The sequence below is a fragment of the Rousettus aegyptiacus genome, unplaced genomic scaffold (assembly GCF_014176215.1).
Source record: "Rousettus aegyptiacus isolate mRouAeg1 unplaced genomic scaffold, mRouAeg1.p scaffold_m13_p_3, whole genome shotgun sequence".
NCBI lineage: Eukaryota > Metazoa > Chordata > Mammalia > Chiroptera > Pteropodidae > Rousettus > Rousettus aegyptiacus.
In genome coordinates, this window is record NW_023416306.1 from 109,497,216 (window position 1) to 109,513,322 (window position 16,107).

General features: G+C 43.9%; 1 protein-coding gene across 1 annotated transcript in view; it reads right to left on the reverse strand.

Annotated features, from left to right (window-relative positions):
• The window catches only part of RYR3 (ryanodine receptor 3), a 464,873-nt gene extending 450,444 nt beyond the window's left edge, over positions 1–14,429 (reverse strand). Inside the window, exon 1 of the mRNA XM_016160800.2 lies at positions 14,342–14,429. Within this exon, the coding sequence (XP_016016286.2) occupies positions 14,342–14,392 (51 nt within the window). The 5' untranslated portion in view covers positions 14,393–14,429. The remainder of the gene's footprint in view (positions 1–14,341) is intronic.
• Positions 14,430–16,107: the final 1,678 nt, after the last annotated feature.

Here is a 16,107-nt window from a genome sequence, read left to right on the forward strand (position 1 = left end):
TCTTCGTTAATTCAAGCCCTGATGGCTTACATTATTATGCCAGGGCTAAACTTTACTTGTACTTGTTTATTTTCAGAGAAAGACTAGAAAAAGAGAGCTAGAAATTATATAAAAGAAAAGTAGTTGATAACAAGGAAAAGAGAAAAAAATGTAAAAAGAGTGAGCAAGGGACGAAGGAACAGAGAATGTACATAAGCTTGAGAAGGAGAAGGAAAAGAAAATATTCTTACAGGTTTAGATGCATATGAATGAATGCTAATTCTGGGTTTATTAAAAAGCTGCAAAATGATTTAGGCATTTTAGTGGCCATATTAGATCCATGAACTGAAGTTCAAGACAACAATTGTGCCAATTGTAACATCTAGAAAAGTACACTACGAATCAATCTTAACTAAAACATGAGAAATGTGTGTGCTCAAAACTGCATATATGTGATGTCCCCAAAACTATAATGAAGCTCTTAATGAAACAGAGTATTATCTGGGGTACTCACTTTAATGATCCCGTATAGAGTAGCAATAGAGAAGGGGCTCATCTGAAGGTGTTGCACAGGACATTAGACGTGAAGAAAAGGATCTGAGAAGGGTTAACTGAAGATTAGGTGGAAGAAAGACACTATGATGAATGGTCCTCTTAATTAAGCACTTCTACATAGGAACGATGGCAAGCTTGAAAAGCACTCCAGAAAGATAAGGATGCCCACACAGAGCAATCAATGATACTACACAGCTGGACCTAGAGGCAGAAGTTAGTTGGAACATGAGGTATCAGATTTCAAATAAACTATGCTGCTTCCTGTTTTCTTCATTTTGTTTTATTAGGTTGTTCTATAAATGTTCAGCACATGCAACAGGCTGTGTTGTGCTGGTCATTGAGGAAACACCAGAAACAGCAACAACAAAAATCCAAAGTCCCTAACTTAATCTCAGACGCATGTGCATGTGTGCACATGTGAGTGCATGTGCGCATACACACACACACCCCACACCTTTTCAACTTTCTGAAAAAAAAGAGTCATTCTCATTAGAAGTCCACCTTGTCTAACTCAGAATGGAACCTGCAATTTCTGAATACGGAGTATTTTCAAGAAAGGGTTGCATCACATTACCCTTAGTGGCTTTAGAGGGCCCATGTGCCCCATGAACTTAAGGTGGCCTCTGGCAGAAGTACAGGAGGCAAAGTTTAACAGTTTGAGGTAAGAGGGACACTCCTGGTACTTACACTTTTAACATCAAGAGTCCTAAATAAGGCCTTTAATAGGCATACAGCCCTTCAGTACTAATCGGTTTCTATTTTTCAGATATCCTTGACATATCTACTTCTTTTTCTATTACCTTAAACTTAAACTCCTTGGCCTGAGCCAAGGTGAATCATCTTCTATAGCTATAGAGTAATTCTCACTCCATCAGGAAAAGTTTATGTGCAGTTTGAAGCTCTTCTTTCATTTCTATTCCAGAGGCAAGGTCACTTCCCTGTCAGTTGAGGTTCTTTCTTGCTCATAGTCTCAGACCTCTCAAGTCCGGATTTTACAAACATGGTTCCTAACATGATTTATATTTGTCCTTAAAGAGCCAACTTGATTCTCAAAGTATCAGAGGTCCAACTGTGAATTGAAGAAACAAATTTAAAAAGTACTCTTACATAATCTATACCTATATATTCTACTTTACTAAAACCAGGCAGTACTGGATTAACATAAGCCTGTCTCCTGAAATCCTTAGAGTTAATTGTATTTATGTTACCTAGGTCTCCATATCCTAAAGAATAAAGTCCAGATCATCTTGATTTGCTCTCAAAATAGTTTTCCATTCTCATCTCTCAATAGTCTTCCATGTACCTCTTATGCTTTAGCCTTTATAGTTCCCTGAACATGTCACATACTTTCAAACCTCTGGGTCTTACTTTATGATGATCCCTCTGTCAAAAATACACTTTTAGGCCCATTTTCCATTGACCAACATTTTGCAGGGGTCCCCAACCCCCCAGCCATTGAACAGTATCAGTCCATGGCCTGTTAGGAACCCGGCCACACAGCAGCAGGTGAGCAGCGGGCAAGAGAGCAAAGCTTCATCTGTATTTGCAGCCGCTCCTCAGCACTAGCATCGCTGCCTCGGCTCCACCTCAGATCATCAGGCATTAGATTCTCATAGGAGCACCAGTCCCTGGTGCCAAAAAGGTTAGAGACCACTGCTTTAGGTGACTTCCTTTTAAAAAAATGTACCCTGTCTTCTTCCTATTTCTCTAGGAGATCCAAGGTATTTTACTATAGAATAGAACATGCCAGTGCCCTAGTGACCACTCCTTATCTTTCAACCCCGAATGCCACATAGCCAGATCAAGGTTTTGCTCCTAGATAATCTGGCAATCCAAGAGGAGGTAAAGAAACATCTAAATGCACTCCCTCACCCCCAGACAAGGCTTACCTTGGAGATAATGCCTTAATTCGAAGGAATATTTTGAATGTCAGGAATTCCATGCACTTTGTCACACAATAAAGAGAAATCTGATGCAAAGGGGTCGCATCCTCCCCAAGGACATATTATATCTAATGTTGGGCTAGGGAGAGGTTAACTCTAAATCTCTTTTACTCTAAAACCCCAATAAACTACTTTTTAATCTTCATTTGATTTGGGGAATTTAGATGAGTTCTGGGAGCCCCTTCTACAGTTATAAGATATTTGCCTTCTTACATGTGCTCTGGAAGTCTCACTAGAACATGAACATGAGGAACATGCATTTAGCATAGCCAGAGACCAGAGCAAAGCCCTGGGATCAGTCAACATACTTGTCATCACCTACTACACAGCTGGGAGTCGAGCACAGGTTCCTGATGTTCACTAAAAGCACGATTTAGGACTGCAACCTTCATGCATTTAGAAAATCAAGCATGAACACAGGCACACCCACAAGTTTTCATTTAGCTAAGGCTTCCAGGGAGCAGGTGGCAAAGCTATTTAGATTTTTTTCCAATTAATTGAGTTAGAAATTATAGTAAATAAACATTTTAAGTACATCTTATAGCCCCCTCCCCCCCACCCCAAAAAAAACTCCCATATCACTGAAGAGGAGCTGCTTTAGAATCCCAGAGGGCTTGCGGAAGCTCAGGCTGAGCATGGGTGCCAGGGCCCTGGCAAAGGGGATCCCCGGCCACTGGGGAGTGGGTTCTGCCATTAAAATATGTATCATATTACTTTATATACTGTAGCACAGAAGAGAAAATATACATAGCATGAGCCAGGTACTGTGCTCACGACAGCTCAACAAATGTTACCACATTTAATTATCTCAACAGTTACATAAGGTGTTAATATCCTCGTCTTAGAGATGAGTGAACTGTCAGGATCTCAGAGCTTGCTAATGATGAATCCAAAACTCACATCCAGGTCTGTCTTACCTACTCTTACCTAAGCTCTTAACTACTCTCTTAACGACAACTTCATGTGATAATGGTATTGACACTGATGACAACAGTAAGGGTGATCTGAAAATGGTACATGGTACCAGAGAAACCATCAACTTTAAGGCTGACAATAGGAGAGAACTAGGACATTCAACAGAAAAAAAAAAAAAAAGATTGGCCTGGCTAGGCAAAATTTATACTAATTATAGTCATTTATGTGAATTGTATATAATTATGTCTAATTATCAGCCAGTAAAATATTTATGTGCAAAAAAAGAATGTCAGAATAAGTTTGATCTAAAATTTATTTGATTAGAATAGTGAACTCCATACATATGTAATCGGACTTCACTGTTGCCCAGGTTCTGATATGCAAGTGTGACATTATTATAGCATTGTATACTTTATAAAGTGTGCTTTCTGAGGACTTCCTTAGTGCTAGACATTATCAGATGTTGGGGGGAAGGAGACAGCTAATATTACTAAAATAGGGCCTTGCTCTGGAGAATCTTGGGGTCTGATCATTTCATCCTGACCTCTTCCTGTGAGTTATGATTTTCATCATTCTGTGGATTAGGAAACTCAGGCTAGAGTAGATGAAATAGCTCAACCATATAGTTTAGTTTTCTAACCACAACTTAAAAAGTGAAATTTATTGCTAGCTGGTAAAACATCAAGATTTAGCACCAAAAGAATTTTTTTTTCTTTAAGGAAATCGAAAGCTCACCCATTCTCTGTCATTCGGGGGAATCTTGCTTTATTTTTTTAACGAAATTTTCCATCTACTTAACCCAATTACGCTTTCAGTTTTGGGCACCAGCTTTATGAGTGACAATGAAAAGCCAATTAAAGTGTCACAATCAAATAAAAAATAAGGCACCGTTAGCAAGCCCATGTGCTTAGACTTCCTACGCACCTTAACTCCTTAAGAAGCAGAGTTATTTCATCTAGGTAAACATACGCTCTCCTCAAAAGAAGGGAAAATTGTTAGTAGGGGTCAAATAGCCAACATTATCCAACTTAATTCCATGGAAAGCAGAGAGGGAAAAAATGAGAGTAATGTTTAAGGGAGTAAGAATCAGAGGCTTGGGCCACTCAGAGGACAGGAGCCTCAGAGGAGAGTATGTAACAAGGATCATCCTTTACTTTAGGTTCACACTCTATATCTGCAAACATAAGAAGAGATCCAAGAAGATACATAGCCAGATTTTTACAGCAGGATGATCTTATATTGCTGAAAATACAGTAAAGCAAAATACAGTAAGGGAGAAAATACAAAATGTCCCAGTAAGGCAAATTTCCATATTTAAAACACAGGTTGAAAAATAATCTCCCAAACCAAGGACAGTGAGATGCTTATATTTAGGATTCTCCAATCATGTTACCCATCCATTGATGTGAGTAATTAAAAATTGCCAAAGGAAAGGTCAGTCAGGCTTTGCAAAGCAGACCCTCTGAGAACTGATCAATTGTGTGTGCTCTTGAGGTCATGTCCATTCTAGACTCACTTCCATTCACAAAACCTAGTCACAATATATAGTTAAGCAGAATGTCAGGAATCAGGAATTAAGACTGCAAAATAATTTTGGGGTATTGTCCCTTTGTACCTTTCAACTTATAAGATGAATGTGTGGAAGAAAATTTAACTTTAGGTGGTAAAAACACAATGCAATATACATATGACATGGTATTGAATTGTATACTTGAAACCTATATAATTTTATTAGCCTCAATAAGTTTAATAAAAGTTTTTTTTTTTAATGTGCAATGACATTGCAGTAGCTAGCGTGACTGATGTCAAATGTTTACACTGTTTATTGAGAGACTATTAATAGCTAATCCATATTTATTGAGGACTTACTAGATGTTGGGCATTCTACCCAGCACCTTTTTGAGATTAACTCACAACAACCCTCTGAGATAGGCACTGCTTACATTTAACCCATGAGAAAACAAGCACAGAGGTTAAAGAAATTTTCCCCAGATCACACATTTTAACAAGGAAATTTCTGCACCATAGAAGTATGAAGAAGTTAAATTGTATAACCTTGCCACCTCTGAACAAGACTGAGCTCCCTCTGTACCCTCAACAGTGGAGGCATCGATGGTAAGATGTCTTATTCATCCATGTAACACTCTCAGTATCTTCTTCAGTGCCACGCACAGAGAAGTTGGTCAATAAATGGATGCCCTGCTTACTTTAAATTTCATATCTATATCCAATTTTAAAGGCTGTATAAAAGCTAACAAAATCTGAATTCATTTTGATGATCAAATCTATCATTTATTAAGCCTATTAATCTGTCTGCCTGCCAATCTCTCTCTTATGCTCTATGACAAATGATACATTGTCATTTATGTTGACATTTTCATCCAAGGACCTTGATGTGTATTGTGAGCCTGATCCTACTCATAAAAATATTCATGCATTCTAGGGAGCACATTCAGTCAAAACAGAATCTAAGGCTTCATCCAGGGCTACGCACTGGCAGGCAGCTCAGAACCCTGATGCAGATGTGTTTTGTTTGGCTGGCAATGTTTAAGAATTTTCTTATTTGATTGTGTAGATCAGGCCCACTTCTCTTGGGGAAAAAAAAAGAAAAAAAAAAAAAAGCCCAAGTCACACATTTACCTATCTGCCTGTCTCCCTGTATCCCTGGAGTTTATAATCTATGGCTCATGCTTTAGGTTGATAGGAATCTTTGCAGGCAATTGGGCCTCCCTCCATAGATACATACCTAGTTCTCCTGGAAGAGACTCGAAGTCTCTTCACTCTGATTTTCGAGGCATCTCTGAGATGTAATCAGTATTACCACGCCTTTATAAATGGATGAACTAAAACGAACCCAGGGAAGGGCTGATAATTCTATAGATATCTGTCACTGGAAATGCCACCAAATAGATCAAACACTTTATCTCTGAGTTTACCCTATTGACTGATGTGTTCTCTGTTATGCTTTTCATCCTCAACACCTCTGGCAAAGAAATGAGTTTTGTTCAAGACATCACTATGACTTGATCTTGGACTCCTCTTTTCAGCCAGACTGGACAGAGGAGAAGAGGACTTGGAGGTAAACCACTGCTAAACTTAAGAACAACAGCCATGTGTCCTGAATAATAGTGATAAAGAGGCTTAAGGGGAGCTCACCCTCCTCCAAAAATAGCTGCCTTATTTTGACTTGACCTCTTGGATCCAGCTTTTGGTTCAACGTAGAGTTGTGGTCAACTGGATCTGTCTTACTGCGCTAGTATTATTCACAGTCTGGATCTGGTCCACAGCTTAGGGTACAGCAGTTTCAATCAATACTTCTTACACTACGGATAATTGTGTGCCATTGATGGAGAACTTTCCATTTCTTCCTGTGGTCCCACTGACTAGTTCTCTCTGCTCAGGCCCATTAGAGAACTCAACTGTGAAATTATTGGAGAGTAAATGTCAGGCCATGTCACTGGTCTGCTGAGAAGCCTGTACCTTCCAGTAAGAGCCTTTTCTATTTGCTGTGTTGGGAGATATGCAGCTCTCCTTGGCATATTCTTTCTCCTCCCCTCCCCTCCCCTCCCCTCTCCTCCTCTCTCTCTCTCTCTCTCTCTCTCTCTCTCTCTCTCTCTCTCTCTCTCTCTCTCCCCCCCCCCACCTCCCTCCCTCCCTCCGAAGTGTTCTAAATTGACTTCAAGGATGCTGGAACATTTTCTTGAGATGCCAATGAGTAACACATCAACAAATATGATAACTGATAGAAGTTTTGTTGCACAAATACTTTTCTGTTTTAGGAAGGTGGCATCTTAGTTCTCACTTTTATGTAGAATCACCTCATCTTATGAAAAATCAGAGACTTTCATTTTCTAATTGTTGTCTCTGATTCTAAATTATCTAAAATAAAGTATTTATGAGCACCAGTCCTGGCTGCAAATAGTTTTCTTTGAGGGCCTGCAATAAGGTTGGCCACTTTCTTCTATGTAGTTCAAAGATTATCCTTCTCTGACCAAAGGTCACAAGCAGACAAAGATGGAATCTCTGTGGCACCACCCCCAGAACCCAGTTTTCTCTGTCCTGATGCTGCTTCCGCCTACTCAGGATTCTCCAAGAACCAGTGCAGAGCTCACTTGGGTTCCCCTATCCCCTTCAGTAGTACTCCCAAGTGCTCTTATCTTTCACCAATTCAACTTCTAGTCCCCCAGGAACTGGTTCTACTCAGCTATTAATGATTAATGGTACCTGCTGAGATAACAATTTTGCATTTCGGTATTTTGATAGAAGGAATTTCTAGAATCAACGTCTTATCCCAAAGAAAGACCAAAGAGAAAGACGGCCTCTGTACATGGGTCACATGGACATCGACACCAACCCAGATTTTATCCTTATACTTTCCTTAAAGCTGTGCTGCTTTGCTCATGCACGCAGCAGTAGCTCTGTCTCCAGAGCTCTCTTGTGCCTCCTCTGCACTCGTAAAGTAAGCAGCAGCAAGCAGCTGTCACCCCAGAAGGATGGCTCATGATGAGTAAAATTTCTGAATCTCTTTGTAATCTGATTGTAGGGTATAATGTTTGCTCTCCCTTCTTTTTGGGCACTGAGTCCAATAAAAATAAGACTTCCTCAAGAAGACAAAACCTGAAATCAGTGAGGAATTCACTGTATAGAAGTGGAAGGTGAAAGAAAAAACAAACGAACAGAAAAATAGGGTCCGACGCCTCATTGTCTCCTATCTGTAAAGCCACGTCCCACCCAAAGGACAATAGCCCAGTATATTCCTGTAGAGTCAGCAATGCGCTCTAAGCTAGGGAAGGGAGGAAGTGCATGTGAGAAGAGGAGGCACAAATCTTTTATTTTTGAATATTGCATCATCAGTCTAGGAGGTGATCCGAACATTGTTTTCTAACATCCAGGAATCAGAAATGACATAAGGAGCAAAAAAACTAATCCTGCCTCCTCACGAGGCCCATCTCTGTAGCAGGATCAGAACTAAGGTGTCGGTACTTTTTCTTTCTTGTCTCTGAATTGAAGACGTGCTATGATGGCAAAACTCACTGAAGCAAGGGAAACTGCAGTGGCTGGAAATGTCTTTGTCCCTAAAATACCCCATTGACTTCTAAACAAGACGATGGCTGAGAGGACACCAGACTGAAGCTCTGAAGACCGAACTTGGCTCCCTGGGCAGAAGTGGTGCCCTGCAGCCTCAGCACTGGCTGGGCTCCCACCACGAAAGCATCTGCTTCATCCAGGTGCGGCCAGTAGGAACTTTCCAAAGGCCCTGACTCCCCTAGATAGTTGTAACTGAAGCAGAAAAATCCCTGGGAGGAAAAGCAGGGTTAGTTTACAAGAAAGCTGGTCCCAGTGTTCTGGGGGAAAGGAAGAATGGGCTCATGAAAGAAATGGGAGCGAGGCAAGGAGAGGGATAGCTTTGAAAGGAAGAGATATGGAATGCAATAAGAAAAGGTGGTCCTATGGGAAATAATAGCTTCGGTAAACATCTGAGCAGACCAAAAAAAAAAATTTAAAAAACCACTAGATGTTCTGTTTGGTGGCTGGAATCCTGGGGGCCTGCCTGGCGTTTGGAAGGCTATTGCGACAACTGAGTTGCCTTCTCAATTAATCTTTTCATCAGATCACTTGAGAAAAGTTGGCAGTTGCTTTAGTCAAGTAATTTCCCAGATAGATATACTGGGCCGGACCAACACTGGAGACAGTCTAACAAATCTAGGAGGAGAGTAAGGACCTGCAGAAGAGAGCATATGGAAGAAAGTGGAAATATGGTGCTTTTTCAACAAGATCTAGTCACAAGCAGGGTTGAGTTCAGGAGAAACACAATAATAATACTCTATGAAACACGCCCTCATCTCTTATTTGGGGTATTAGAATTACTGTTGCCTCTCACTGCACTTCTGCGAAACTGTTAAAACAGGTGCCATCTCACACAGTGGAGGGAAACAAAAGCTCGATTTTCTTAAGTGACTTGTTCAAGGTCATGGTGAACTATAGCTAGAAATAAGAATTCCTGCCTCTAAGCTCAATTTTTTTATTACTTCATTCACTGCTACTGGATAATCTTGGATTATGGGTACCTTAAAGACAGAACTAATTTAGAAGGGTTTATATGATATGGAATTATGGGAAATGAGATAAAAAGTATTGGTTTCTGAATACACAGGACTTCCTGGGCCTACCTAGAGATTGGTACAAATCACTCAGGAGGATTCCAAGTCAATCAGAAATGATGGAACCAGTGGCTTCTAAATAGAAAATTCTTTAAGTAGTAAAGAAAAGTCAAATTATGAAATAAAATGTCCTTCCTAAGAATGAGTGAAAACAAATGATCACAAAACAAGCAAAAGAGGCAAATAAACACAGATATATTAAGACCCATTTAAATAGAAATCCTTCGAAAATAATCATTTGAGTATTTTGCTCTCAGAGAAATTCTTCTCACCCTTTCTTCTTCAATATTTTTATCCTTAGATCAACCTTAAGAAACCTGAGAAATATTTTGCCCTCTAAATCAATAATGGAAAAGGAATAGAGAATTGTTAAAAAATGTATTTCCCTTAAGGGTCCTCATCCTGCTTAGCAATCATATTAGCATAAGAAAAAAGATGCACAGACGTCAGATACAACCTCCTTCAACTGCAGACCTGTTCTTTGTCTTGCTCCAAGTACACTGGGCTACATACAACTCATTCCAAATATTTCCAGGTTCACGATCACCATCACCTCCTTCCCCAGCTCAACAGCTTAAAATTCCTCAGGACAACCCTGGCCACGGTCAGTCAGTGCCTTAGAGGTATGACCCACCCCCACCCTTAGTGCTGATGCAGCCTTTCTGGTACAAGTTAATTTTTTTGTGAGAAGGGTCTAGCTTCCTTCTCACGTCTACCTGAGGCATCTCCCTGGAAAAGAAGGGATATTGGGTGCCCGGCTACTCTGCTATAGCTCTGTAATAAGACCAGCTCTCCAAAGCCAAGGGAAAAGAGAAGCAGGGAAGTGATGTTGAGAGGCTCAGAGTGTGGAAATATTCTGAGTTTTGACATTTTAACCATCAGACCTAATTCAGCAGGAACAGCCCATCCCAGCTCTCCAACATACAACTTGGGTATACGGGGCCTGCACTCTGGCATGCCCTCCATTACCACTCACTGTCACCCTGAGCCACTGTGCCTGAAAGAAAAAGTCACTCGTGTCCACCTCCTCCCCCTGACTCCTTGAGAAACAGCTACCAAAAGCACAACACTGGAATCTCGCAGCTGTTATGTAAATGGACTCTGCTGAGGGAAGAAGCAAATAGTAATCTATAAACCACCAAGTGAAAGTTTGCTGTCATCCCAAATTGGGAATACATGCTCTGGAAGGCTCACATTAGTGCCACAGCTCGAATTCAGGGATTTGTCCTCGTCACCCCAGTAAGGAGGAACCCAAGACCATGGGACTGGTCTTGATCCTCAGCCCAGGGCCTTCTGAGAGCTGCAAATTTAGATGGAGGACAACTTTGTATAAGGAGGGTTAAATTAGGCATCTATGACCACTCTTTAATTGAAATGAATAGAAAAAACCATCTATATCACTTTGAGTTCTGTTTCAATTAACTTTATGGTGGAGAGGCGTTGGGCAAGGAGAAGGCTGTGGTATTTTTTTAAAAACAATAAGCTGAGGCTTGGTGGGTTTTTGTTTCTTTTTTTTTTAATGGACAGTATAGTCTAAAGAAAAAAATTGGGGGGAGAAAACATCTCCTGCCTGGCACTCTCAAAGCATGATGCGGTGCCAGCTGTTCCACCAACTGTCTGGAGATAGGGTAATTGTCACTCTTCTCGCCGTAACTTCTTGCCTTTGGATCGGTGGCTGGCAGTTTTATCTGCCTCTGAGCAGCTTCAAAGCCACGTCAGTGACACTGGCTACGTCAGCAAGAGCAATCCGAAAGGAGGTTGATGCCACTGCCAGCAGCATGGGAGGGAAAATTTTAGCCTTAAAGAAAATTCTTAGGTCTGTCTAGCTGACTCTCTCGTTGATTTAAATGTCTGCCAGTGATTTCAGAAGTCCAGAAGAAAATATGTGGTTTTACACAGCCATTTTAAGGTTTGGGGTACAGGAACATTGAGTTAAAGTGATGTGCTTCCCCTTCTAAACCCCTGTGTAGAGCCTGCCCTCTACCTAGGAGAAGGTGGGCTTCAAGTGTATGAGGATGCAACCAGGATGAACACCACCACCTAGCGAGTGTCTCAAGCCCCACTACACACACCTAATGCAGTAATTCTGGCCCACTTCATGTCATCGATAGTTGTAGCTGCTTTCATTTTTGTCACTATCATAATAAACAGGACACCGTAACCACCACCAACCTGAATAGGATCCTTGACACAGTGCTATTCTGTGGTCTATTTTTAAAAAGTAGGTTTAAAAGCCTCTGCTCCCTGGAATGGCAGTCCTCTAAAGTTCATGGCTGCAAAGATAGGATTCTATCTATTCCATCATCAAGTATCAACCACCCTCTAGTCCAGAACATTAAGGTGAGGAGGCATTACGTGACTAACATACGGCCAAAATGCTTTAAAAGATATTGTTTGGGGAAAGAAAGAAACCCTAAGGTAAAGGTAGGTAAGGGAGTTCAAACTGAGATAACTGCTCAAACCCAGGCATATTTAAAGGTAAGAAAATTTCTCTGCTATCGCAGCCCTGTGATTCCTGACTCCTCTAAAAGCAGCAAGATAAAGTCGAAATTGTGTACAGGTCAAACTGTGATTGGGTTCAAAGAAAAAAGTTTGTTTCATTCATGGATGTCAAAGGAGAGTGTCAGAGTTCAGAAAGCAGCAGTTCTCATTTCAGTATATTCTTAAGAATACAACCTCTGAAGTAATGCTCAATGCCAGGCTCTGGGAGGAATCTAACTTAACATTATGTAATGACAACTGACTGTAACTTGCTGGGCAACAACCATGGCTAAGTCACTTGATTTCCTATGCCTATTTTCTCTATCACCTATTTTTCCATCACCTAGTTTCTCCAGATAAGCCTATTTCTTCCCCATAAACCAAAGATTGAAAAATTAAGCTACTTCATAGGGTTACACACCTAAAAAATACTTAAGGTGATTACTAGAAGAAAAAGAATCAATTATGTCACATTTGGAGTCACTTGCACCATGATTACTTCCAGATCTCCGTCAAAGCCATAACTGATATGTAATACCTCTGCAACATGGGCTCTTAACCTTGGTCCTTGAACCCCACAGGGGGCCATGGATGAGCTTTAAAAGGAGCCGGCCCACTCTGATCTTTGGGGCAGGATGCCCAGACACACAAAGTTTAAGAACCACTGCTCTACATGAAGTCTTGGTTACAGGTGTACCAAAAAAAACAGTTACACTGCCCAATGAAGAAGAAAAGTCAGGGAAGGTGGCTACAGAAGCCAAGAGAAATGCATAGGACAGGGATCTCAAGAAAATCATCAGAATTTTGCTTTGACCTTCTGGGTCACCTAACACTGACACTATCTGTCAGAAGTGTATTTCTTTAATCAACCATGCCTGGAAGATCATTAATAATGAGCAGAAGAAACAAGTGATTGAGAAGGGCACATGCAGGGAGTATTTACACTGCCACCCATCCAATACACCTGTTGGAAAGAAAGCCTAGAAATTCCACAGGGCTTTGGGGAGGGAGCATCTTTACCACAAAAGGACTGTAAACAGTGGATACCACGCCGGGGTTTAGTGTGCACTTGAGGGGTAAGGACCCGGTCTGGTTCTGCAGATCAGATGGCTAATTCTGTAGTATCAGAAGGGTGGCAAGTCTAAGATGGACAAGACCTAAACTGTGATCTTCAGAGACTAGGTCAAAAGGGGGCACAGAGAAGAGGAGAGGGAGAGAGAGAATTTCATTCTAATTCCTGAGAGCTAAACAGCGTGTATAAAAGGATCTAACACTTAGAGAGCAATTTACAGTTTACAAAACATTATGACATTCACTATCTCATTTAATCCTTATCACCCCGAAACGATGGTTATATTTTCTCCATTTACACATGAGGAAATTGGGGCTAGGAAGGGCGGATTATGCGATTTGTTCAAGGTCACCTGGCTGAAATCAGAGCTGGGATGCACCCCAAGGCCCCCCACCAACCTTTATTGTAGTCCACCTTGAAAGGCTTTTCATTAACTCCTAAAAGACAAGGTTGATGTGGCAAAACAGATTTCCCCTTCCTCCCCCTCACCTCCCACCCCGCCACTTCCCCTAAAATGTGGGGCAGAGCAGCGCCCTCCGGTGCCAGGGAGGGGACCTGAGTGACGCGGAACCACAGACCGGGGTTTCCCTGTCCTGCGGGGCTTGAAGGAGCCGGCAGCAGAAGCCACTGCTCTTAAAACTCCAGCGGTCAAGTAACGCTCCAGCAGCAGTTGCGGGCTTGGGGCTTAACGTGCGAGGGGCAGCTGTGGGTGAATCCCGAGCGATCCCAGGACTGGGACCCCGCGCCTGCTCCGGCTTCTCGCGCTCGCTTCCCCACGCTCACCCCTGCCTGCCCCGCGGGTTCCTTCTGGCGGTTCCCCAGTGCTCCGCGGTGCCTCCGAGGCAGAGGGCTGAGATAGAGTGTTGGGGGGTGACAGATGATGGTGGGGTGAGATCTTACACTTTTATCCTACGGGTCAGGGCAATCACGAGCAAACCCTGGCTGGAAGTTTGGGCGTCAAACGTTTCAGATCTAGTAGCAAGTTGCCAGGAGAGCGGTAAAGGTGGGGGCGGAGGTCTGGGGTGAGGATGGCGGTAGGAAAAGAAGGGGCGGGCGGGAGAAGGAGCCCCTTCCCACGCAGCCCCTCAAGTCCCCGCGGGTGGGTGGATGGACCGTCTCTGCAGCCCACGGGTGCGGAGAACGCGCCGGGCACGGCGGCGCGGCGCAGCCCCTTCTCGCCACGTTCCGCGCTCCTCCCCACCTGCCCGCCGCCTCGCCCCGCCGCGGAGACTCACAGTCCGCAGGAACTGGATCTCGTCCTCGCCGCCTTCTCCCCCTTCGGCCATGGCTCCCGAGGCGTCGGCGCTGCCCCAGCCTCCCGCGCCTCTGCTTCCTCCCGCAGCCGCTCAGCGTGCGCGGCAGCTGCTCCGCTCTCTCTGCTCCTCCTCCTCCTCTTCCTCCTCCTCCTCCTCCTCTTCGGGCTTCTGGCTCAGCCTCAGCAGCGCGGAGCTAATCCCCGACCATATAGGGAGCTGGGCTAACACTCCACTGCACTGCAGAGCGCCAACGCCAACCAAGCAGCCCGCCTACCCCTCTCACCTCTCGCCCCAGCCAAGTGCGCGGCGGCCGCCGGCGTCGCGGAGAGCGCAGCGCCCGGCGCGCAGAGCGGGCTGGTCGGCGCGGGGAACCCGGGCGGGGGCTAGGGGACCTCCCCGCACAGCACCGCGCACCGCGCACCGCGCCGCGCCGCACCGCACCGCGCCGCGCAGCACACTCAGCGGAGGCGCGCGCCCCGCGGCAACGAGAGGGTGCCCCCTACCCCACTCGGATCCACAAACAAAGGCCAGTTGCTTAGCCCGAGCGCGCTGACTGGGCACCGACCCTCTTGCTTTGCCCACTTTACGAGAGAGAGAAAGAGAGAGAGAGAGAGAGAGAGAGAGAGAGAGAGAGAGAGAGAGAGAGAGAGAGAGAGAGCGAGAGCGAGAGCGCGAGCGTGTGTCTTGGATTCGAATGCCCGAGAGGGGTGTGCCTGTGGCCTTCTGAAGGCAGCCGGGAGAAAGGGTGCAGTGAGGGGGTCTGTCCATTCATAACGAAGTTTGCTTGCAACTCGCTGGACAGCCCTTTCTGCACGTTTCGAGAGCCCCTTCCACTTCAAAATCCAATCAGTGCATTTCACCAAACCCTTCGACAGTCCATTGTTGCTGGACAGAGTAACTTCCCTCTGTACCTCGGGAAGCTTCTGGCACTCCCCATTCCATCTCCAATGCGGAGAGGGCACGTGGCATCACAACACTTTCTCTCTGCCTACCCATCATTTCCTAAACTTATTGAGCCTTTTAGAATGCCGGCTCTATGGAACCTAAAAGGGAAAGAGGGGAGAATATACAGTGGAACCCCTTCCACATCTTTGGGCTGCTGACATTCCACTCAGCCTTAGGTCATTTTCTGTTGGATTGGTCCTTGCTAAAGCTGAGGGTACAGGGTGCCCCCTTCTGTCTGCTGGCCAGGAAGCTCCAGCGCAAGAGAAGTCTTCAAGAGAAGGAGCATTAGGTAGAGCCTGAGACCTAGGATTTAGAGTAACCCAGAAAATGTATGGGTGACAATTCCAGGCTGATAGTAGCAGAGGACACTAGAAACCTCACCCAATTTTACACCTTCTCTCTTGGTTCTGCCTTAAGACTTCTTTTCTGAGTTCCAGTCCCATATTTTCTACTGAACATCAGAAATGTGAAGGAAGATGTTTTTTCTTACATTGTACCCAAACTGCTTCCTTCCAGAGGCTGCTTCTTGGCCCTAGTGCCTCTTCTGAGGCCTGCCTAGAATAAATCAAACCCTCTGCACATTGTGGTCCTCCACATAATGGAGGGCACCTGTCATGCTCACCTCCCTGACGCCCTATCTGAGTCTTCTTTTTTCCTGGCAGATTTCTCTTCCCTTCACCATCCCCTGTAGCATGGTTTTCAACACCTACATCCTCTTTAATGGCCCTATTGTAAGTATTCTTTGTCTTCTTCCTCCGAAATTGTAGTACTCTCCCTCCCTTATTTTGGACAGTCTGGAC